A 24,692-nucleotide genomic window follows, 5' to 3' on the forward strand; every position below is an offset into this window, starting at 1 on the left:
GGACTGGACCTGCTGTATGTGCAGAGTTTCATTGATGCTATTTTACATCACCCTGTGTATCATTACTAATCTACTGGGATCCTGTTCCATGAACTAAAAGCAGCCTCCCTGCAGGTTTTGGTTCTTGGAATGAGGCATGATGACTATGAGAGATGTTGCTGAGTTATGCTGATCTGCAGGGACAATAAGTAGAGTCATAGGTGGCGCAGCCATAGCTGAATGGTTAGAGATCTGAGGGAAGCAGCCTGAGTATGACACGTGACCTAACCCCCGCTGCACTCACTTGATATGCACTCTCAAAAACGGAATTTCCCCTGTGGGATGAAACTGGTCTAATTAGTATCATTATTAGAGTCAATAATAATGTCATTCCATAGCCCAGAAGGTATGATAAGTAAAGTCATAAATCATCATTATTAAAGGTGTCATATGATGCTCCAGATAAGTTTAAACTTAAACCCTGTAACCCTTAGTTTATTGGAGTCCCTCAGGCCTCTACTATAGGCTTCCTCCTGTATTCGGCTATTCGCTCTACATTGATTCACAAGGTACAGGCCACAGTTGATATGACAAGGCACAGCAGTTGATATCACGAGGTACCATCCTCACACCAGGATTAATACTGTGTAGCCACTGTAGGGTGGGGACAGTCACTGGCTGATTAACCCTGCGTCAACATACAGTAAGTCTGGAAAAACAGAGAAAAAGGAGCATGTCTTTGTGGCAAAGTATACAAATCCCAACACAACAACAAGCTGCTCTTTGGTAGAATTGTACAAAGCGACTGTCACGCTGATGAAGGCTGTGTGCCGCAACTTGGAGGTACATTATTCTTTATTCTTGCCTTGCCAATTTAATAAAGGCTTTTCCATTTTTCCACAAGAGTGCCTAGATTTTGTATCTTTTTTGCCAAACTAGTGTACAGTAACTAAGTCTGCTTGTTACTTTGAGGGTAGATTGCTCAGTAGGCAGACTATGAGACCCACTACAGCAGGGCTACTCAACTTAAGATGGCTCAGGGGCCACTCAGCAAAATACCAAAAGTCCAAGGGGCCGCAAGCTAAAAATGACGGTCCTATTTTGGATTTTTCGATTTTGTAACACACACTACGCATTGTTATTGTTATAAGAAAATGTACATTTTGACATCATATTCTTTTCACTGTACCTGTTTATTTTGTGTGTATGTCCAGTGGCATCAGTTCAGCAAAAGCTAAGGTATGGCAAGGTTAGGGTTGCCAACTCCCAGAGATTGAAATAAGGGACACCTACCCTGGGCGCGCAGCAAAGCAGAATAATTGATATCCAATTTGGCAATTGAAATGTGATTTTAATAGCACCAATGGTAACTCCACATTCAGCACCTCTATACCAAACATTAGCTGTTAACGCCCTCTTGTGGGCATTATGTACAACATACCAGCTGTAGTTGTTTCTGCAGTGTGCTTATGAGAAATAAACCATGCTGGCAGTAATGCGGCCTGCTCATGTGAGAGGCAGTTCCGCGTGGGTCACAGAAAGGGAAAAAGTACAATATTTGCCTCTGAGATAGTGGAGTAGAAGTATTGAAAAATTGACATACGCTACTCAAGTAAAGTAAAAGTACTTAAATGTCCTTAGTTGTTCTACCACCGGAAATAACAACTCAAAACAACAAATGTGGTGCATTTGAAGGATAGGAGTCTTTATTACTTTGTCAGAAAGCATTAAAATGTTGCAGAGCCATACAGCCAAACCTCATTCGTTATCAAATAGCAGAGCGTGCAAAGTAATTACTCTGATTAGCATAAAAGCAGCAAGCAGGCGTGGAGGCAGCAGTGATATTTACTTGAGTCACATTGATTTGACAGAGTAGTGCAAACAGGCGGAAGACTGTGCTGTCTAGTGGAGTAAAAACAAATCTGGACTCATTCCAATGGAAAAACCGCGGGGTCAGTGAACAGCAGGAAGCCAGAGAACGTGCTGTCATCCTCGCTACTGGAGTAGACTCCGTTCCAGTCCCTCAGTGTCTCCAGCCACACCTGATCGCCAGCAGTGAGCTGCAGTATCCCCAGGTTGGATGCTTGATCAATGTCCTGGCCGTACAGCGAATCACGCGTCCGCAGCTTCCGCACTCCGTTAACCACCAGGGCGGCACGCAGGGGGCGGTTGCGTACAGTGATGTGGTAGGTGAACACATAAACCCCAGAGTATGTAACATTAAACTTGCTGATACTTGGGTCCCAGTGGCCCTCCCCGTTGTAAAAGATCTTGTCAAACTTCACTGGCAGACCGGGTGGTGGGAAAGACTTGCTGGGGAACAGGCCCACGCTGAAGGCAGACCGGACTGGCTCTGGATTCTCACCAGGGAGGCCTTTTGGACCCCGTGCCCCGCGTCCACCTTTGCCACCTCTCTCCCCCTTCGAACCCGGCAAGCCTCTTCCTCCTGGGGGCCCCCTAGCTCCGGGCTCCCCCTTTCCTCCTCTCTCACCCTGTGTACCGTTAGTTCCATTCAATCCCGGGGGGCCTGGATCACCTCTCGCTAACAAACACTCCCCCTTCTGTCCAGGGGTCCCCGCCGTCCCATTGTGTCCCGGAGCTCCTGGGTCGCCTTTCAAACCAGGCTCTCCTTTAAGGCCTGGGTCACCTGAGTGGAGAAGTATTTGTCTTACAGCAAGAAATACTTTCCTGAAACTATTTGGTCAACTAATCAACTAACATTTGAACTGATAATACACATTAGCCTGCAAAATAAGTATTATTAACATATCTACATCAGTTTAATTTACACAGACCTTCTAACGCCTATATTACTCACGCAAGTACAGATCTAGCTTTGTGGAAGACTTCATAGTTTTTTATGAGGCAGTTTTCTTTATTTAGATGGTTGAGAGATAGAAGGAGAAAGACACGCAATGCAGCTGGAATCAAGCTGGGGGTATTTCGATTATGTTCTTGACATCTGGTCTACCGGCATGGCCCCTGCCTGCATACCTTGTTCACCTTTCCCTGCAACTCCAGGAGCCCCAGCGATCCCTGCAAGTCCTTGTACACCTTTTACACCTGAGGAACAAAAAATGTAGTGACGGCCGGGACTGCTGGCGTGGCGTTCCGGGCACCTACCAAAGTAGCCTGACAGTGCATCGCGGGTTCGAGTACCGTTCCCTATGATCTTTGCTGCGTGTCTCTCCCCATCTGTCTCTCCCTATTTCCTGTCTGTCTCTACTGTAGGACTGTGAATAAAGGCCAAAAAGCCCCGAAAAATATCTTTAGAAAAAGAAAGAAAATGTAGTGACACATTGATAATTCCAGGGATTTCTTTATGCATATTTAAACCATATTACTTTATGATAAATTAAACAATATATTATAAATAAGTAAAACATTTGCTCAAATTTATCGAATATATACATATGGATAGGTTTTGGCATACATTATATAGTATTATATAGATATAATCAACAACATAACACTATTACCCTGCTGCATCCAGAAATGGGTAGAGGAGCCAAAAACTGTACACCAGCAAAAGTATCGTACTTTGTTACATTCAAATAACAATGGATCAAGTACAAGTAAAAGTAATCATTGAGGAAGAACAAGAAAGTATCTAGTGTCATGATTACTCATACTCAAGTACTGAGGTACTAATTTATTGTATAAATATTCAGTGCAAGATGAACGTAATCAAAATATCCTAAATTTAAAATGTAATGCCATTTTGTTTTAACCACTTGACCTAAAACAGAACATAATATAACTATAGTTTTTGGTAGTCTGTCCACTCATTCTTCTGTGCGTAACCCGTAGAGATATTCTGTTTGCTGTGACTGGCTGCGTATGTCATGTCATGTGACAGAGCCAAAGCAAATACCAGTCAGCCTCTTTGGCTAAAGTCTTTCTGAGTCTGAGAGAATGAAGTAAACAGAATGTGTTATTTATTATCACCCACCTTTCCCTCCCTCCAGTCCAGTAGATCCAGGAATCCCAAACCCACCAGGGAGCCCCCTTGGTCCAGGATCACCCTTCTCGCCTGGTGGCCCTGAAGAAGATAATGGAAGTAATGAAAAAAGCCTTCTGAACATAACAGAAGAAGAAGGGAACCCAACATGGGCTTGAACACACTGGAGTACAACTTATAAATGATATGTTAATTCAAACAAGTCTAAACTCTAAACCACTCTCATAAGACTCAAAAACCTTTAATCGGTGGGCAGCACTCGCAGAAGTTAAAGAAACACTCGCTGTAGTCCAAGGTGAAGTTCCCGAGGACAGGCCCTGGGGGTGGCATGGGGTCCGTCAGTAAGTCAGCGGTGTAGGCGTCATTGGCGTAGGTGGTGCTGTCTGTAGAGGAAAGGGTGTAGGCCTCCATCATGGTCTCAGTGGTCTCATCTGTGTGCATGTTGCCTGGAGTCGGGGTGGTGGTGGTGGTCTGCCTGTAGCGGCCCGGTGGTCCTCCTCCACCCCCCGGTCGAGGAGGCTTCTTGGTGGTCTGAGGCTTGGGCCAGCGGGTGGTTCTGGCGCCAGAGGTCAGTGTGGCCGCCAAGACCACGAGAAGAGAGGTCGTCAGGAGGACTAGGCGAAGACACGGCATGCTGATGGCTTTGTTCTACGATGATCTGCAAGACAGGAGAGCAGGGGAGCACACAAAAACTTAGCTTAAAGAATCTCAAAATACAGCTATTTAGTGCTGCTGTATAGTGGTTAATTCTTCCAGTTTTTGATTTCAAGTTCCGGATTGCAGGGCTATAATCACCGCGGTGAATGATTTTTAGAAAGTCTTATCTCAAATGCAAGGCTGCATTTGTTGAGCAATGGCATACAAAGGTGACAGGTCCATCTTACCTGTCGATGTTGATGCTGTTTACTATTCATTCATTCCATCCCTTCCATCTGGTGACTGTACTGCTGTGTACTGCTGTCCTTATATTGGCCATGGTAGTCCAGCTCCTGCACCAAGAAACCAATGGGAAAACAATGGACAGAAATCACTTGGGGTTATTAGGGTAGGTGTGTTCGTAAGGACATATTGCGTGTCACCTGAGGGATATGAAATAGAAAGTCTAGAGCAGGTTGCATACAAGGCTAGACTTTATTCTTTGTGATGTGGCATATGATTCCACCATTACAACAGTGCACACTGTGTAGCCACCGTTTCAAATGCATGCTTGCTTTATATACAAAAAAAACCTGCACGGTGAGGTGACACACAAAGATACACATACACACAAACTGTCCCATGCACGCACATACGCACGTACACGCACACACACACACACACACACACACACACACACACACACACACACACACACACACACACACACACACACACACACACATACACATACACATACACACGTACACGTACACGTACACATACACATACACATACACATACACATACACATACACATACACATACAAAAGACACAGACATACAGTACTGTCAGTGGTGACTAACATCTCATAGGAGGGTTATACCGTACATACATAGGATCATGACTTTGTAGTGACCAAAACATTTGGCACCACCTCAAAGCAGAAAAGGCCTCAGTCACCACAGGATCCATGTCTCTAAACAGGCTCCAAGGCAGCACTGATCCAACCAATCACTACCTTGATCTAACGAATCCAAGGCCAGACCAGCAACCCCTGTAGAAACACAGCACCACTGATCTTCATGCATGCATTGTGGGTAGAATGTCGACCTCTGACATTAAGGCCCAATGGGTGCAGGTTCCGGTTAGAACACCCCCCGCCCCCACCCCCCCCCCCCTCACCCCACCCCACCGCTTTCATGTTTTTGTGCTGTGTCCTTGTTTCACTCCCAGACAACCTGCTGCAGATTGTTAGCTATGGGACATAAACTATGTGAGTGACAAAGGCTACTTATGAAATGAAAGAAAGAAAGAAAGAAAGAAAGGAAAAGTTTATGTAGGTTCAGTGGTTACCCATAAAAATGTGTTTAAGCGGTACTATGTAACTTTTTTTAAATGAATAAAATTTAATTTTGTCCAATCATATGGTAGAGTATGTTAATCCTCCTATAATTCTACAAACCTCTGTCTGTGCTGTGCACACAAAAACGCCCGGTTCTCCTCAGTGGCTGGACCAATTGATCTGAAACACACGAACACAGCCATTGACCATTACCATGTGCATGGAACTGCGAAGGCCGTTTTTCGATTTCACCAAATCTCAGTTTTTCGTTTTTGTGTAAAAGAATGTCGCCATGGTTACGGGGCTGCCCAGCTATGGGACGAACTGCCTCCCGGCTTGCCAGATCATGTGCGCATATCCCCCCAAGGATGCGTCGACCGGGTATGGACTAGTTCGCTATAACTTATACAATTGGGGTGGTTGTATTTCGTCTCCCTGCTCTTCTATTTAGGTCAAAGGTCATTTCTCACCTATAGACACAGGATCTGACACAAATTTTGACCTGATGGTCAAGATTCAATTTCTCCCCTGCCAAGCAGGCACGCTCTATTAGCTCAATGGTAAAAATGTCAGCATTTGCGCAGGAAGCCGCCCGGGTTCAAATCCGGGATAAAAGAGGAAAGTTTCAGTGCAGCTTTAATATAGCATCAAAACCAGTTTAACTAGCCTACTTTAACTCTATACATACAGTACATTGGCTATTTTCACAAAATTTGGAGAGAAAGAAACTGACACATTTTTTATGTTTTAGAAAAATTGTGAGGACACACATCTTGTAGGGGGGTCCCTCCCTGAGTCCCTGGCAAAAAATATAATTAGATGGGGGTCCGTAGATATTAAACTGGGGGTCCTTCGCATGAAAAAGTTTGAGAACCCCTGGTAATAGTGTGTTTGGCAAAATGTAACCATTACACATAGGCTATAAAGTTTATTCGAACTGCATAGGCTGCTACAATGGTGGTGATTGGCCAGTGGGGGTGTCTTTATAAGGGGAATGTGCGCACCAGAGTATGCAGCAACATAGACCATATAGGTATGCAGCAGCAGAGGATAGAGAGGCTGTTTTCTACTAAGACCAACCAATGGATCTGCCTTTAAATAAAGAAACAATCACAATGAGTGCCCTACTGTGTGCCGTTTCTTATATTGTGGGTAAGAAAGAAAGGAGGATAGCATGTTTTTTTTTCTCACAACATCTAATAGATCTATACTAGCCTACTATACTGTAAACCTATACTGTCTGTATATGCATGTGCAGAATGCACGAGACAGCAGGCTGTCATAACGGATAACAGGAAAAATAAACATGAAAGACATATATATTTTAAAGTTACTGTACTAACATATTGACTTGGAAAAAATATATATACTGCAGCCTATTACATCAACATGAGACTCTCCCCACCCTCATGTTCGTGTAATAGGCTGCAATGTTTTGATTATCCATCATATACGAGCTTGCAGCTGCGCACTGTGTCAGCGGGCAGCCACATTCACTATGGGGCTGAGTGTGGATGATGCGGAGGGACGGGGGACTGAATAGACACATTTCCCGGGGAAGAAACGGGGTCAGAGAGAAAGAGGCTAACCGCCGAACGAACCCCGCTGACGATCTGACGATCTGACGATCCCCCCCCCCGGTCACTCATAACCCGTCGCTCTCTCTCTCTGGGCGGGTCTAATACAAAAAAAAAATCCGCTATTCTACAATGGAATATATTCATCTGATCTCCGCCTCCCGCAGCTGTTAGTTTGAGGACGGGTGTCTCCCAAGAAAGAAAGCCAGGCGGCGGCCAAATCAATGACGGTGGCCTGTCCGCGTTTGTGCAGTGTGTGTGTGTGTGCTCCCGGTTACTGCCGCTCGATCGGCCGCGCACCGTGCACGGTACGACTGCATTCAGATCAGACGGGCCTTCTGCGAGAAGAACCACGTCAGATGGTCATAAAAAGGAAATTTTGTCCAAATCCGTTGGCAGCGACACGATTTGTTTAGCGTTCCGTTGAGCGGATGGAGTGAATCGCAAATAGAAGGAGAGACAGCGCGCGGTTCTGTTGCTGGGTGATGATAGGAGACACAATGACGCTGTTGTCTCTCCTGGGTCGGATCATGCGTTATTTTCTCCTTAGGCCGGAGACGTTGTTTCTGTTGTGTATAAGCCTGGCATTATGGAGCTATTTCTTCCACACAGACGAGGTGAAGACCATCGTCAAGTCCAGCCGCGACGCCGTGAAGATGGTCAAGGGGAAAGTGGCGGAGATGATGCAGAACGACCTCAGGCTAAGTATTCTGGACGCGGAGTTTTCCAAAACCTGGGACTTCAAGAACAACAACGTAGCAGTTTACTCTATACAGGGGCGGCGTGATCACATGGAGGACCGCTTCGAGGTTGTCACTGACATCACTAACAAGAGCCACCCATCCATATTTGGGATATTTGACGGGCACGGCGGTGAGGTAAGCTGGAAGGGATGTTGAGGAGGTCCATTCCATTTTAATCATCATCATGGCCACATGCAGCCAAGTAGGCCCAGTCACTCACACACTGAACCAATCATCATCATGCATGACAGTTATCATGGTGTGTGCGTGCGTGTGTGTGTGTGTGTGTGTGTGTGTGTGTGTGTGTGTGTGTGTGTGTGTGTGTTATGCTGCTGTTGCACACAAGTGTCATCATTACTTATAGGTCCAGAGCATGTTTGAAGACACAAGCAGTTGGCTTGAGAAAGTGTATGTCAATTCACCACACCATCATATTGTAGGCTAAATAAAATACTAATAATTCACAAAACACACACACACACACACACACACACACACACACACACACACACACACACACACACACACACACACACACACACACACACACACACACACACACACACACACACACACACACACACACACACACACGCTACACACTACACACTGCACACACCCATTGTGGGAGAATAACCTCTTTTGTGGTCATGCCTCCTGCTCCCAAGTGGTGGAGTTGAATTGCACACCCTCCCTCACCAAAGACCCACCCATCTGGAGTCTTTTGTGTTACAGCTCCTGTGTGTGACGGGTTGACTTCTTTCCTTCCACTCCCTCTTGTCAGGGGTCAGTGAATTCCCATGGCTGTCCACACAGACACCATGTCCTCTGAACCATCTGTCACCGCTTCCAGTCTGCCTCAAGCAGTGAAGACAAACATCCACACACAGACACCTACCAGAGAGTGTTTCCCAAACAATAGGCCGGGACCCATTTTATGGGTCCCAACTCCAAGTAAATAGCTTCTTTTTCCCCCTTTTTTTAGTTTCCTACAATTTAAAAACAAATTAAAATATTTTAAAAATAATTTCAAGAGAAAAAAAATCTAGAAGAAAGAAATTGTGAAAATATATAATAATAAAATGTCACTATTAAATAGGGCTTAAGGTTTATTTATAATGTATTTTTGTAAGTTTAGGTCTCAAAGCATCAAATTTCTCTTTTGGGTCTCTCGAGCTAAAACGTTTGGGCTGCTATAGATCATTGATTGATTGATTGATTGATTGATTGATTGATTGATTGATTTTATAAGCCAGAGGGCTTATTTCCATTGTGGTCCTCTTCACAAAAAAACACACAAATACATCATTCACATTATTTACATGTTACCTGGATAACTCTGGTAACATGGGTTTCATATAGGCCCAGGCACATGTTTATTGTTGTATGTAATTGTGTTTTTCTATGGACCTTGAGTCTGCAATAAAGACATTCCTTCATTCATTCATTCATTCATTTGTTCATTCATTCATGCTAGTAAAGCTGTGATTAAGACTTTTCATCTTACTGGCATACTGTCAAAACAAATCACCTGAAGAGAAAGAAACAGAAATGATAGTAACAAAGATGTAACTGCATGGCATGTTATGGTTTCAGTACTTTATCAACAAAATATGTCAAAGAAATATTGGCTACTAGAGTAAATTAATTCCTGACTGAAGGTTGCAAGGTAAAAACTAAATAATGAACTGTGTCAGAAGCTCTATGACATGCAATCCTGGTTATAACCTTCGGTTATCACCATTCAAATATGCCAGTGCTTCATGCTTTTACGGCTCTTTTAATTCCAATTATTTAGTACAATGATTTATAAAGATTTGAATACGATAACCATGAGATCTATTGACAGCCTTGTTACACCATGAAATAGAGAAAGAAATGTCATGATGGTCTCTCTTCTCTACCTATATATTGCCATAGGAGATAACAACAAACCAAACCCTCTTGATTGGTGCACATTATAGCTGACTTCAAAGAAGGATTTTGCAGTACTTGTGGGTATTATGAAACTTCAGCGGTCACATGATCATTAACACTGCAGTGGTTAGCCTGATTTATACTTCGTCATACATACGACAGAGCCATGCGCTGGAAATAGTCGATTGGCTATTTTTGGTGCACAACTCCGCATGAATGAAGCAGTTGTGAGACACCATCCACAACCTGCATCTCCCCTATCCCTTAGCTTAGTGGTTCTCAACCTGTGGGTCGGGCCCCCAGGGGGGGTCCCCACATGATTTTGGGGGGTCCCTAGATGACAGTGAAGTGACAATTTAAAGGAGTAGTTCACCCCTAAAATTACTTAGTTTCTATCAATTACACACCCCATGAAGCATTGAATTCATGGAGATTTTTTAGTTTTTGTCGCATTCCTGAGCCAATAATTTGATGACCTGCGGAAAGATGCTAATCTTTTGAGTCTACTACCGGAGAGATCAAATTATTGGCTTAGGAATGCGACAAAAACAAAAAGATCTCCAGGAATTCAATATATATATTTATCTGTGGAGACGAGTCAAACAAAATGTAAGGCCTCAACTCCTACATTCTAAGTGCTTATCAGGATGGGGGGTCCCCAGTTCAAATATGATTATTTTGGGGGGTCATCGCCTGAAAAGCTTGAGAACCACTGCCTTAGCCTATAGCTTTCATATTTGTGTCAATAAATTAATTAATCCCTGTCCCAGAGATGAAATTGGATGGTTCCAGGAGCCAAAAGTTGACATTGAAAAGTGGAATAAATTAGACAATGTTTAATGGAGAACCATAACATGCACAACAGTGTTGCTGGTGTTGATGGGGAGATAGAGAGCAGGGTATGTTTACCGGAGCTCTCTGTCTATTCCTGTCCCATAATCAAATATTTAACCTTCCTGTCTGCACTGCAAAATCCTCAGTGTTCTTTTAACTCGTATAAAATGGATCAATGTGACGTCCCCCGCCACACTACATTACTGTTTCTCTCTCTCGCGTCCTTCTTTATCTATATGTCTTTAGGTGTGTGATGCTTGGGATGGCATGTGTGTGTGTGTGTGTGTGTGTGTGTGTGTGTGTGTGTGTGTGTGTGTGTGTGTGTGTGTGTGTGTGTGTGTGTGTGTGTGTGTGTTCACTTGTGAGTGTGTTTGTGCATGCGGCTCATTCACCTTTGATAGTGGTGGTCATAGTCACTGTAGGAGGGTGATATGGTGCCTCTGGGTCATGCTGACATTGTCCTCGACCAATGTTCTTATTAGAAGTAAACAGGCCCAACACACACACACACACACACACACACCCATGTTGGTTTTTACTATAGTTGTGAGGAAATCAACCATTGTTTACCCTAAACCTAAAGCCTGAGTTATACTTGGTTGCATGACATTGTCGCACACCAAACATAGCAGATATATACAAGCTCACAACACGTCACATACTCGCAGTGCGACATGTTGAGAGCTTGTACATCTCTTATTTTCAGTGCACGACACTGGCGCAAAACTAAGCATAAATCGGCATGACTCTAACCCTAACCCCGTAAACTCTTCCCCTACATGCCTAATCCTAACCCCAACCTGAATGTAGAATTAATATACCTGAATGCTATTTTTAACACATTTTGCCATTTTTAACCGTAAGCTTAAAGCCGAAAAATAGCAGATCTACAAGCTCACAACATATGGGCTTATAAGCAATTTTTCGGTGCATGACACTGGCACGCAACCAAGTATAAATCATGTTTAACTCTAATTCCAACCCCTAAACCTAACCTCCTAACCTAACCTAAATCTAAATGCCTAATTCTAAACCTAACCCCAACATGAATTATTTTCTAATCGTAAACCTCAAAAAAATCTTTTCTCAACCATAAAACAACACATTTTCTTGTGAGGACCGGGAAAATGGAAAGTGTTGAAATGCAAAGCTAATGCCCAAGGCATGCTTTCTGTGTATAATTTCAGATATTAAATCAATGGAATAAGATGATCATCATCTTAAGTATACTTTGAAATCAGGATTTTCTTTTTCTGGTGCAATACAAAATTAGTGGGAAAAGTACTGCAGGTGTGGATGTCCTGTTTGTTTGCTGATGTATTTATTCTGCTTTGGCACAAATATAAGCCAGTGCTATTAAATGGAGCTAACATGCCAAGCCAAATATGGACAGATAGAACTCTGTGTGTCTCTGACTGAGCTGTGTGTTATAAGCCAGCAAATGTAGGAAATTACTCCCAGCATCGCTCTATTTCAAAGTCTCTTATGCGGGCTAAGTAAGTTGTCCAAATATGTACATGTCAGCACAAACCGCTCCGCAGTTGTTTTGATTCATTAGCTGCTGAAGCACAACCTTATGCTAAGCAGTTAAAAACCTTTATGTTTTTATTTTTCGCACAGGTGTTCACACTACCGTGTCATATATAAACAGCTTGTATCTGACTAAAAGGGCACACACACGGTTCTTATAATAATATTGACCCATTTTCAATGGGAGATGAATGCAGAGGCTCAAATTTGATGAGTGAATCTCAAATGAAAACTGCTGCAGTGGTCTTGGTCTAATACAGTACATCTCATTTGCATGTTATATCTTCATGCTGGAAAATAAGAAATGACGGACTAGGCTATGAAGAGAACCTTCATTTGTGTGATGCTCAGAGGTAATCAAGGCTGACTGCCTCCCTCTACAATTAAATGAATGAATAAGTGCACTCATCCAGACAAAGAGAGGGAGAGAGAGAGAGAGAGAGAGAGAGAGAGAGAGAGAGAGATTGTTCTCTGTAGTGACTTATGAGGAATATTGTAATTGCTCACAGCATTTAACTTCCATGTCACGTTCTTTAATTCTATTTTAATGACAAAATATCTCAGATGAAATAGCATATGTCTGCAAGTCAGGTAGTATCTTAGCTGATAAACTTGATTAATGCTTTAATGTTAACACAGGCACTTTCAATTGCTGGTGCATGAATGAAGAGACACAAGTCTTTTTCATAAATAGCTGTGACCCACGTAGTGTTACACAGATGTGGCCTGCCAGCAGCAGTTGTCCAATGCAACGCAGTCACAATGAGGGGAGAAGAAGATGAATAAATGGAGGGAAAGGAGGGAGGCATGGTGTTGAGGAGAGGTTGTTCAATAATTCATCATAGAACACCTGCTGACCGCTCATTTAAAAAGAAAAATATTTCATTGAACCAGAGCACAGAACCTGGCTGAGAGAAATAAAGCCTGTGCAATTAAATCACAATGCATTTTATTTTTGTCCTTCACTCCGACTTTTCAGAGTGGAAGGAAAACAGTCCACTGTGCTGAACGTGATTTACAACACAAGAGAACCCCTTGAATTAATAGCACAAAGTGCTTGAGAAACATTACCTTTTTAGGTTAGAGAAAGAAGCAAATGTCTCCAGCTACGCAGAAGAGCACTTAGAGGAGAGGTGCTCACTGACAATAAGAAGGAAACAATCTCTTGAGTTCAACAAAATCACTATCCTCAAACACTGACTGTAACATGTGTAATGTTACTTCCTTCGGAGAGCCTTTTACAGTGAGCCAACATCTTGGGTGCAGCTTCCTGGTCTGAAATTGAGTCCATATAGGAAGTGAGTTCAAGTGACAGTTCATATGAATGGCCTGTAGTTTCGCTGTTTTACCCCTGCTGGTGTCAGAAAGAATTTCTCTCAATTCAAGTGGGTGGGTTTTTGAAGAACTTTAGACTTGATTTTCTTACCTTAATAAACATTGTCATAAATACTATATGCTTCCAGTCGCTAGTTTAAAGTCTTCTTTTAATCATCATGACATGCGTTTTGGTAAATTATGGTCCCATTTATTTTAAAATTGACGATAAAGTAGGGTATGCTCTAGGAGGGGCGGGATGATTTGATTGACAAGCTACACAACCAATAGCATCCGTTCCCCGTCTCAATCAATATTGGTCTGGTTGCATTGTGCAGGATATGACGCGATATAGAAAGATGGCGGATTTGAAATTCCTGAACAATTGGCTTCATTTACGGCCTGTAGAAACCAATGGCGTAGCTTTGTCCATTCTTTTTTTACAGTCTATGGCCAACATGCACAATAGCAGCACCAACGGAAACACAACCGTAATTAGTATCAGTAACACCTCTACACATCTACTGGGATCGTCAAGTGACATGATACTATACAGGAAGCTTAGGTGTGCAGTCTAGCATGGACAGAGGCTGCATTTCAACGGCTCGCTCTCTCTGTTCATCCACTGCTGTACATTTACATTAGATTGCTTATGCTTAGTCAGGACAGAGTATCCATTTCCACCCACTGCTATTTAAAACCTCTGCTCTTATATCATATACAGTCTTCGTATAGGCAATTTTATCTCTAAACCCTCTGCTAAGTTTAGATTAGGTTTACAAAACCTGGACAGATGTGCTGGATTGATTTGGTATTATGTAGTAACAGATGAGTTGTTATTAGATATTACGTAAGGTATTTGGCTACTTCACAGACATAGCTGTAAACTCACGATCTTTATCTCCATCTTGCCACTTCTTACACAGTAAAATACTCAGTGTTAATTTAGCCATTTGTAACTATGTGCGTGTACAATGTAACCAAATGGACCCTTGCAGCGCCATTTGGTTACCTTCGTACACTCTCAGTTAAATGAACCACCTTCACCCTATTTTGGACATGTCATTATAGAGCGTGCCAAAAATCCTGAAGGGGGCGTCTTCGAGGGGTAAAAACCAGGTTGACTTAACATTGCCCAATGCCACGCCCAATGCCACGCCCCCCATGGTGATGACACGTTGGCACACTCTATAGGCAAAAATCTTTGAATGTCTTTCGAAAATAGCAGATCCCAGAGATTATTGATCTGCTATTTTTGAATTATTATTTATCTATTTTACTTAGAAAGGTTTAGATTTTTTTCAATAGGGCAAAAGTGGTTAACAGAGAATTTGACTGTGTATCCTCTAATCTACAAGCCATCTAATCACAAACCCCTGTATAATATTTACTTGTCTCTTTTTTGCTCCCTGTTTGTTCCAGGCTGCAGCTGACTATGCGAAGGCCCACCTGCCAGAGTCGTTGAAGCAGCATCTGCAGGTCTATGAGAGGGAGAAGAGAGAGAGCTATCTCTCCTACACCAGCATCCTGGAGCAGCGCATCCTTGCCGTGGACCGCGAGATACTGGACAAGCTCTCAGTCAATCACGATGAAGCAGGTCAGGGGGGTGGAGAAGGGGTGGGTGGGTTTATGTGTGTGTGTTGGGGGGTGCGTGTACAAAGCCAAAGGTTGTGATAGAAAACAGCTCACGTAGAGCAGAAAATTAGATGTGGTCCGGCTTGCAGCACCGCAGTGATGTTCCACGGTAAGATGAATGGACATGATCTTTCATCAGGGCCATGTAGGGCTACTTTTATCAGTAAAATGAAAAGGGTTTTGAGTGGTATTGATTGTACACCCTACCTTGTTATCACTTACAGCTCACCTCTGATTTAGTACCCGTTCCTCCCAGCAATCTGTAGATCACCTTTGAAGGTTAATGCGTGATTTATACTTGATTGAATGCCGTGGTGTGCACAGAAAATAGCCAATCTACAAGCTCACAATCTGTCGGGCTGCGGCGCATTATGAACTCTTAGATCGACTGCTTTTGGTGAGTGACACAGGCGCACAACTAAGTATATATGAGGCGTAACACTGATGCTGCTCCTCAACTAAATGGACCAGCTTTGTTTCATTGGCGTGAGGGGTTTATAGTTAGCCTTCCTGTCAGCCCTGAGGAATTGATTAGATACAAAAGGCGGATTCAGCAGCTTGTAAATCACAGTATTTCTCATTGCAGTGGAGTGGATATAAAGCCAGAATGCAGTCAGAAGTGATTACACCAGGGAATGATGCTTAGTTCTTTCACCTTGACATTTTCATCCTTGGAGGTACAGAGTAGCTACTGAAGTTGGATATGACGACTACAGCCTAAAATCATGATTGTTGGCACCAATGTCTATTAGTTTGGAATGCGTTCCCCTTCAGTTATGTAATTTGTTACATTTGTTACAACCCCCAGTCTAGGGTTAGGGAAAGTAACATAAAATGGAAAATGACAATTGAATTTAAAATGGAAAACAATAAATACAAAACCACAGAACTTAACTATCAAAAGAACAATGACACAAACAAAGGTTTGGTTTGGTGGAAGGATGGCGGAATTGAGTCTCCGCTGCTGAATAGTCAGTTCATGAGTGAGGTTCATAGGAAATGGTGAGTGTTCTCCCAGCCAATCCATGCAGGGCTCATCAGAGCTGGCCAATCCATGGAGGAAACCAATTCTCCATGGGCAGCAGTGATCAACAGACTTGACATGCAATTGCCATAAGTAGCTGTCAGTTTGGCAATCAACACTTCCAATTCTCCACCTCTCCACCTCAGAAACATAGAATACAACAAATAAGGGGGAGAAGACGACAGCCTCCACGCGGCCTCCCCTGCAAGTAACAAGAAATGGTGCAAGACCAGCTTGTGAAACGAATGTCGCCAACCAATCACCCAGCTGGAAGACCGAGGCGTAAGAAGCCGGGGAGACGCAGGTCCACGCCAGGACGGGCGTCCATCCCGACTGTCGAGCACCAAGGTCTTTCAGTGCTCTAACTCAATATAGAGGGCCTTACCACCGCCAAATTGGAGGTCGTACACCAACTGGCCGAGTCCAATAAAATAGCCGCTGTCCTTCTTCAGGAGACCCACTGTAGGGATGAGGAAAAGCTCAGGCTGCCCGGGTTCCATCTCGCTGGGTCCATCTACAGTAGATGGCATGGTCTGGCAACCTTTGTGAGGGCTGGCATCAGCTGGACGGACGGTGGCCGGTCCTCGCCTGACTCCAGTGTCGAGTGGCTGTTACCAAAATCCAGGAAACATCCGTGGTCAACGTTTACAAGCCTCCACCAACACCGTTGACCGTGTCGGCACTCCCGCTGGTCCTGGCACCCGCCATCTACGCCGGGGACTTCAACTGCCAGCATACTGACTGGGGATACAGCCACACATCTGCAGATGGGGAGGCGCTGAGTGAATGGGCCTCCAACGCAGATGCCCTGCCCCTGTACGACCCTAAAGAACAACCAAGTTTCCATTCTTCCAGATGGAACACCCACACCAACCCCGACTTGGCCTTCGCTATGTGTCGCAGTACTGACCCCACACCAGAGAGGCGCGTTATTGACCGGTTCCCCCGATCCCACCACCGACCGTCCATCATCCAGGTCCCTTCACTGGTGCAGCCAGTAGTGGGAAAACCGGTCAGGAGATGGAATTTTAGGAAGGCCAACTGGCGGTCATTCACAGCAGAGACCGAAAAAAGAACAGTCGGTCTCCTGGACCCAGATTTTCCTGATGTGGATGGTGCGTACACTGCCTACTGCAATGTCCTACTGAGGGCAGCAAAGAAAACCATCCCACGAGGCTTCAACGAGAGCTATATCCCGGGTTGGGATGAAGAATGCTGCCAGCTCCTGCTCGACCACCAGCAGGCTAGCTCGAGGGAAGAGGTGGATGTGACGGCATCGGCACTTCTCCAGAAGCTCGACGCCACCCGTAAGGCTAGATGGACTGAAACCGTCGAGTCAGTCGATTTCACCCACTCCAGCCGCAAAGCGTGGCAGACCATCAACCAGCTGACTGGTAGAAAAACAACTCCCCCCACATGTCCGGTGCCGGCAGATGCCATCGCGTCTCAGCTCCTCAAGAACGGCCAGTTCCCTGGAGCAGACAAGAACTTTGCCCGCCTGACATCAGTCCACATGTCAAAAAGGTAGACACCATAATCAACACCTCCCTCCGAATCATGACAGGCTGCCTGAAGCCCACTCCTGTGTCCTATCTGCCAGTCCTTGCAGGAATTGCTCCGGCCGGCCTCCGACGAGAGGCTGCAACCATTAAGCCAGTGTATATCAACCCTGGCAAACGTCCCAATTTTGGGCCGGGGCTACTGCTGAGGTGTGCCGCGCCGTTTGAAGAAGGTTTGAAAAAATATCATTAAAAATGATTATTTTATTTTTTTTTACAATAATAATAATCAGGCGTGCAAACAGCCCCGAGGTGAAAAGGGTGACAACATGCTGTTTTTTTTCGGGTCAGGTGTCACACTATTGCCCTATTTGGATTCAAAATGGCTAGTGGAAGCTGAAAAGCTACAAGTTTGCATGTCTGAATAATGCAAAAACAGAAATATTTGTTTGCATTTGCTTTTTTTCTCCCCCATATGATTTCATAATAAAAAAGTGCGTATCGTATCGAAGTTGTGTGCCCAATATCGTATTGTTTCATGAAATTAGTGTATCGGCACACCCCTAGTGTGTGTGTGTGTGTATATATATATATACATATAATTATATATATATATATATACCGTATATCTAGGTGTGCCCTGGAATCTTTTGGCTATGCCAGGTGTGCCTTGGCACAAAAAAGGTTGATATACACTGCATTAAGCTAGCAAGGAAAGCCAAATACATGACTGGCACATCCTGCACAACACTACTGTGGAAATAGAGCCTCCAAACAGACTCAAGTCCCGCCACCCTTACAACAAGGCGGCACAAGAGATGCTCCGCTCCATCCCGGAGGACTTGTCCACAAGTGCATGGATGGCGGCATCCTGGAAGCAGGAGTGGGAGTCTGCTGGGCCCTCCCGTATCCACAGTTACATCTGGGACCCGGGAGGTGGTGTTGAAGGAGAGGACCTACCACGCCGGCAATGGACCCTACTGAACCGCCTACGCACTGGAGTCGGCTGCTTCAAATCAGCTATGAAGAAGTGGGGCTTGACAGACAGTGCATCATGCGAGTGTGGCGAGCCTGATCAGTCTGCCGACACATTATTAACACCTGCCCCTGTATCGACCACCTTCGGAGGCCGGCCTCTTCCAATTGGGACCAGAGACAAGGGCGTGGCTACACGATACTGAGTTGGACATTTGAGGATGATACGCGAAAGAAGAAGAACAAATAATACAGAATACCAAATGTAATACAGGTATATCTAAATACATATACACTAATAAGGCTGGCCGTAACACCATTGTACCCATCGTCAGAGTACTTAGAGCATTACCCATTATGATAGTATTATGAGGCCAGTACATGACGTCAGTTTAGCAAAACATCAGTGGTATGCAGATGAAAAAAAAATTCAGAGTGTTAAATTTGACAGCATCAATACCAATGATTTAAGCAAACGTTTCTTTGAGAGAGAGAGACAGAGAGAGAGAGAGAGAGGGAGAGAGAGAGAGAGAGAGAGAGAGAGAGAGAGAGAGAGAGAGAGAGAGAGAGAGAGAGAGAGAGAGAGAGAGAGAGAGAGAGAGAGAGAGAGTGAGAGAGAGAGAGAGAGAGGGAGATTTATTACCCTTTTTGTCAAATAAAATAAATAATTAATAATGCTCAAACTTGAACATAGACAGCACAAGACATACAATATAGCACCAGAGCTTCCAGTACAACAGATGAAGAATGAATAAGGGACTTTTGTATTGTTTGCAGCCCTATTGTAGAGCCTCCCAGAGGGGAGCCTTTCAATTTAAACAAAAAGTGGATGTAAGGAATCCCCCATGATTTGTAGGGCTTTCTGCCTGTTACAGAGCACATATATCGCAGATAACTGTCTCTGTGATCTTCTTATGACCTTCCCAGCCAGTTTCACAATTCTTGACAATTTACTTCTATTCTTAACCCTAAGAAGGCCATACCAAGTAGAGATATTGTAAGTCAAAACACTTTCTATTAAACTTTTGTACGCCAACTCTGGAGTGTGTCTGCTTACAGAAAATCTATTCCGCTGTTCTCTAAAGATGTAGACATTGCATAGCTTTTTGAAAATGTTTTCAGTGTTAGCTGTGAAGTTCCCGAAAGAGTGACTCCTACAGGCTTGGGCAGCACCTGTCATCGTGTGGTGTTAAACTGACGGAGGGTGGGGCCTCATTACTTAGCTTAGGACTTAGGACTTACTTACTTAGGACATAGCACCAGGAGTACGTATAAAAGTGCAGTCTTATTAGTACAGAATAAATGATAAACTATACTGTTGACAGGACACAGCCATGGGATCCACCGTGTTCAAGACATTGGGGCAGATAAAGGATATATCTAAGTGCTACTTGTTGCTCACTCTCTCAAGCATTATTTGTTGGGGATACACCTCACACCAGGCTCCAACATGTATTACCCTTTGTGTAGTTTATTTTCACCTATTTTATAGCCAGTTTACTCCAAAACAGTGCCCTGGCTTCTAGCTTTTATGCGCCTAACAAGATCCAGGACATTCACAATGTCTTTTCTTAACCACATTAAGATGGTGTCCCTATTTTAAACAAAAACTTTCAAAAGCTTTCAATATTTTTCAAATTTAGCGAAAATAGCTGATTTAGAAGCTCACAAGTCGTTGCATCACAACACCTTGTGAGCTTGAAGATTGGCTATTTTAAATACGCAACACCACCGTACAACAAAGTATTAAATAGGGCTTAAGTGGTTAACATATGCTCAGTGAAGGTGTGATGAAAAGCAGACATCTTCATTTTTCATCAGTGCTGTGTGATTGTGTAAGTTACTGGTGGAAACAAACCAAGGCTGGTGACAGAAGCTAAAAGCTATTATATGTGATCTATGCTGTCCATTGTGTGTTATGCTTAGTCAGTGGAAAGCACTTGGCGTGCAGTAGCCTTGCCAATGAGAAGTAGCTGTTGAAGTGGAAAATCCTTCAGCCGACTCATCAATTATCTCTCTTCTCTTTCTCTCTCTTTCTTTTTCCCAGGGACAACATGTCTGGTAGCCTTGCTGTCAGACAGTGAGCTTACTGTGGCCAACGTTGGGGACTCGCGTGGCGTTTTGTGTGACAAGGATGGCAATGCTGTTGCACTGTCACATGACCACAAACCCTACCAGCTCAAAGAACGGAAAAGAATCAAGAGGGCAGGCAAGTTGGTACAGCACTATTATAATGCAAAGCAAAGACAAGTGAAGGGATACAAGTATTTCTAAACTATGATCCTCAGTTGCCATCTGTTGGATGACTTTGGAATAGCATCGTGAGAAAGGAAATTGTATAAAACAGAATGTATATACAAACAATTGCCTAAACAGCTTTTTTAGATAGTTTACAAGTAAATACTTGTGGATCAATCCATTGATTATTGTGCACATAATTTACCTAATGTTGACAGGGTTACATAGTCGCAAATAGGCACCAGGCAGCTAATTACCACTTTGTCAAATTGTGTATGAATACTAATGAAGGGACATTTCCATTGCATCTGTCTTTCCCCAGGGGGCTTCATCAGTTTTAATGGCTCCTGGAGAGTCCAGGGCATCCTGGCCATGTCGCGCTCTCTCGGTGACTACCCTCTGAAGAACCTCAATGTAGTCATCCCGGACCCAGACATCATGACCTTTGACCTGGACAAGCTGCAGCCCGAGTTCATGATCCTGGCTTCCGACGGCCTGTGGGATGCCTTCAGCAATGAGGAGGCTGTGCGCTTTATCCGCGAGCGTCTGAACGAGCCGCACTATGGCGCCAAGAGCATTGTCCTCCAGTCGTTCTACCGCGGCTGCCCCGACAACATCACGGTCATGGTGGTCAAGTTCAAGAGCGGAGCAGGAGGTAGTAGCAAAGCAGGGGATTAGATCAGGGAGAGGTAACGAGGCTGCATGGGGATTGCTGTTAAGTTTTGCGGTTATGTTGTCCTCCGATTTCCCAGTGTAAAGCGTGACTTATACTTAATTGCGCATTGGTGTTGTGCGTCGAAAATGGCAGATCTACAAGCTCCCAATGCAACGCTATGTGACGCATTGGGAGCTTGCATATCGGCTATTTTTGGCATGTGACACCGGCACGCAAGTAAGTATAAATCAAGCATAACACCAAGGGAATACTGGAAACTGGACCCTGCGTGCTCTTTTATGGATGCTATGTTATGAATGCACATGCACTGGCATACAACGCACGCACACACAAACTTACACACACACACAAAAAAAAACAGTATGTTGGTACTCACTTCCTTTAACCATCTAATCCATCATAGATCTTGAACATTAGCCGATATCCTCAAATAGAACAGATGCTGCAGTCATTATAATTGGGAGTTGTTAAATGAAACCATTTGTTAAACCAATGTTTAAACTGTCGTTAATTTTTACCCAGTGACTGTACCAGACACATACAGGAGTAGCCTACACAGTCTAAATACACAGAAGGTAACCCTCCTTTATCATCAAGGGGGTTGCTCTTAACCAGCACCCATCAGACTGTCATTCATTTACTATGGTTTACTTCAAATGTGACTTGCAATACCGAAATCTGTAGGCTCTAAAACTTAAATCAGGAGAAAGAAAAGAAAGTTTTCATGTCAAAACATGCATTTTTTTGTGTTTTGGCATTTCATCAAATTGTGATAATACAAATGTGTATATAGTTACCCAATATGGATGAGAAATATAATCATTAATCTGGTAAAGGTAGGGTTACATGCTAGCAGATAATGGTTTAAAAATGGCAAAGTTTGTCAATAGGATTGCTACTTTTGGCTTTTCCTTCAGTCATTTTCGCTTGAAAGCAGGACTTGTTAGTCTTTAATGTAACTGATACTTTTTCCTACAAAGCTGTAGATGGTAAGACTTGGATGCAAGTAGCAAACACAATGGATTCCTAACAGGTGGAAATAGATGGCATCAATCGTGAACATCGTGCACCGCTTTGGATGAGCTAAGAGGCTAATTATCTCAGAAGCAGTAAAAACAATATTGATAAAGTTAAAATGTGAAAAATCTATCACCAACATATGACTTAAATTTGTTTTCAGCAAAATCTTGTTAAAGCAGATCATGTATATACTTATACACATACATTCAATTCACATGCACACACACACACACACACACACACACACACACACACACACACACACACACACACACACACACACACACACACACACACACACACACACACACCCTGTTTGGAAAAACAAACAATGCACTTTTGAGACTTTAATTTTTATGGAATGATAAGTTGTTACATATCAGCCTATGTAGACACTGTATATCCTCCATCTAAGGGGGTTGTTATGTATATGATGTATGTATACCCTATCTCCTGACATCCCCCTCTTGGTAGCATAGCCTATTGGTATGGCTGGACAAATTCACTTTCAGAATTTACACTCCTCACCAGGGGGGGCTAGGGGTTTGAATCCTCCATGGTGCCTCCAGCTTGGCTGGGTGCTGGAACTAGGAGGAATAACGTGTACCTACACATGCATTACATTTCCCCACTGAAGCTCCTCACTGTCAGGTGAAAAGAAGTGGCCTTGACATCACACTTATTGGAGGAGACTTGTGATAGTCTGTGCTCTCCCTAGGACCAGTTTTAGGTGTTAACAGTGATAAAGGGACTAGAATACACAGGGAATCAGCATAACAACTGAATTGGGAGAAAACAAAAGATGAAAAAAGAATTGCCCAAATAAAATAATCATTTGAGAAGCAATCATTGGTAATGTGGATATGATTACGAAACAGCTAGAAACATTCATTGTTCATTTCACTCAGCTAAGGCAGTCTAATAAGTTCTGAAAATTGTATCACTTTACGGTACAGCAGCATTTAAGACCAGGGAAAGACAACATTTAGGCTATATTTTTATTTGCTTTGCATTGTTGCTGTCAAGTGTAAATACACAATTATACGATAAACCAAAATCTCAGATGATATATAGTCTCATGTCACAATATCGATACATATCGCCCAGCTCTACTGAGGGGTCCAACTTAAACTGTTTCAATACAATGGTTTTTACACCAACTGTACCAGAGCATGTGCTTTGGCTTCTTGTTTATGAAAAAAAAAAATGTATGTATCCATGGATGCTGATGGCAGCCTTTGGCCCAAAAAGCACCGGAATAAGCGATGCAAAAGACTGGTGATTTATGCACCTTAGCTTTCATTTACAGCTGCAACCGGAATGCTATTAGTTAGGAATACAATATGCTTTTGAAGCAATACTGGAGTCACTGAAACCAATGTTCAATTAAGGCCAGTGAGTCATGGTACAACCTGATAAACTACTGTACTGAATTCAATTACTTTTACTACTGTACACCATGGTTTTTGCATTATTCGAGAGAAGCAACAAGCCTTTCTTTTTATTTAACAATTGACCTTAATGCCTTATTTATTGTTAAGTTTGTTAATGTGTTTGGCAGATTGCCAAACCAGTACTGTAAATTCAGTTGTTTGTTTGTCCTTTTGTACATCAGTTTACAATTAAAACAAATACCAATAACTTTGACTTGGGCAGCTCATCCACATACTACTAGAGCCTACTGCACAGATTGTGGGCCTGTGCTCAGTGTACAACTCTGCCAAAAACACAATGTAAAATGTTTCTGTATGCAAACGATCAGTATTAAAATTAAGTACCATGTCAAAT

The 24,692-nt window shown here is 43.4% G+C and overlaps 2 protein-coding genes across 2 annotated transcripts; one reads left to right on the forward strand and one right to left on the reverse strand.

The window, feature by feature from the left end:
- Positions 1-1,907: 1,907 nt before the first annotated feature.
- On the reverse strand, positions 1,908-4,931 carry LOC308093461 (otolin-1-like; the record flags this gene model as incomplete). Its single annotated transcript, XM_080439798.1, has 4 exons — positions 4,825-4,931; positions 4,180-4,598; positions 3,932-4,021; positions 1,908-2,626 (listed from the first exon to the last, which is right to left on the reverse strand). The coding sequence occupies exons 2-4, from the start codon at positions 4,571-4,573 to the stop codon at positions 1,908-1,910; spliced, it is 1,203 nt and encodes a 400-aa protein (XP_080295924.1). The 5' UTR covers positions 4,574-4,598; positions 4,825-4,931.
- A 2,499-nt stretch (positions 4,932-7,430) lies between these two features.
- On the forward strand, positions 7,431-23,215 carry ppm1la (protein phosphatase, Mg2+/Mn2+ dependent, 1La). Its single transcript, XM_080440093.1, has 4 exons — positions 7,431-8,377; positions 15,260-15,434; positions 21,018-21,179; positions 21,531-23,215. The coding sequence occupies exons 1-4, from the start codon at positions 7,985-7,987 to the stop codon at positions 21,884-21,886; spliced, it is 1,086 nt and encodes a 361-aa protein (XP_080296219.1). The 5' UTR covers positions 7,431-7,984; the 3' UTR covers positions 21,887-23,215.
- The last annotated feature ends 1,477 nt before the right edge of the window (positions 23,216-24,692 follow it).

The sequence above is a fragment of the Gymnoscopelus braueri genome (genome assembly GCF_963280865.1).
Source record: "Gymnoscopelus braueri genome assembly, chromosome: 10".
NCBI classification, from domain to species: Eukaryota; Metazoa; Chordata; class Actinopteri; order Myctophiformes; family Myctophidae; genus Gymnoscopelus; species Gymnoscopelus braueri.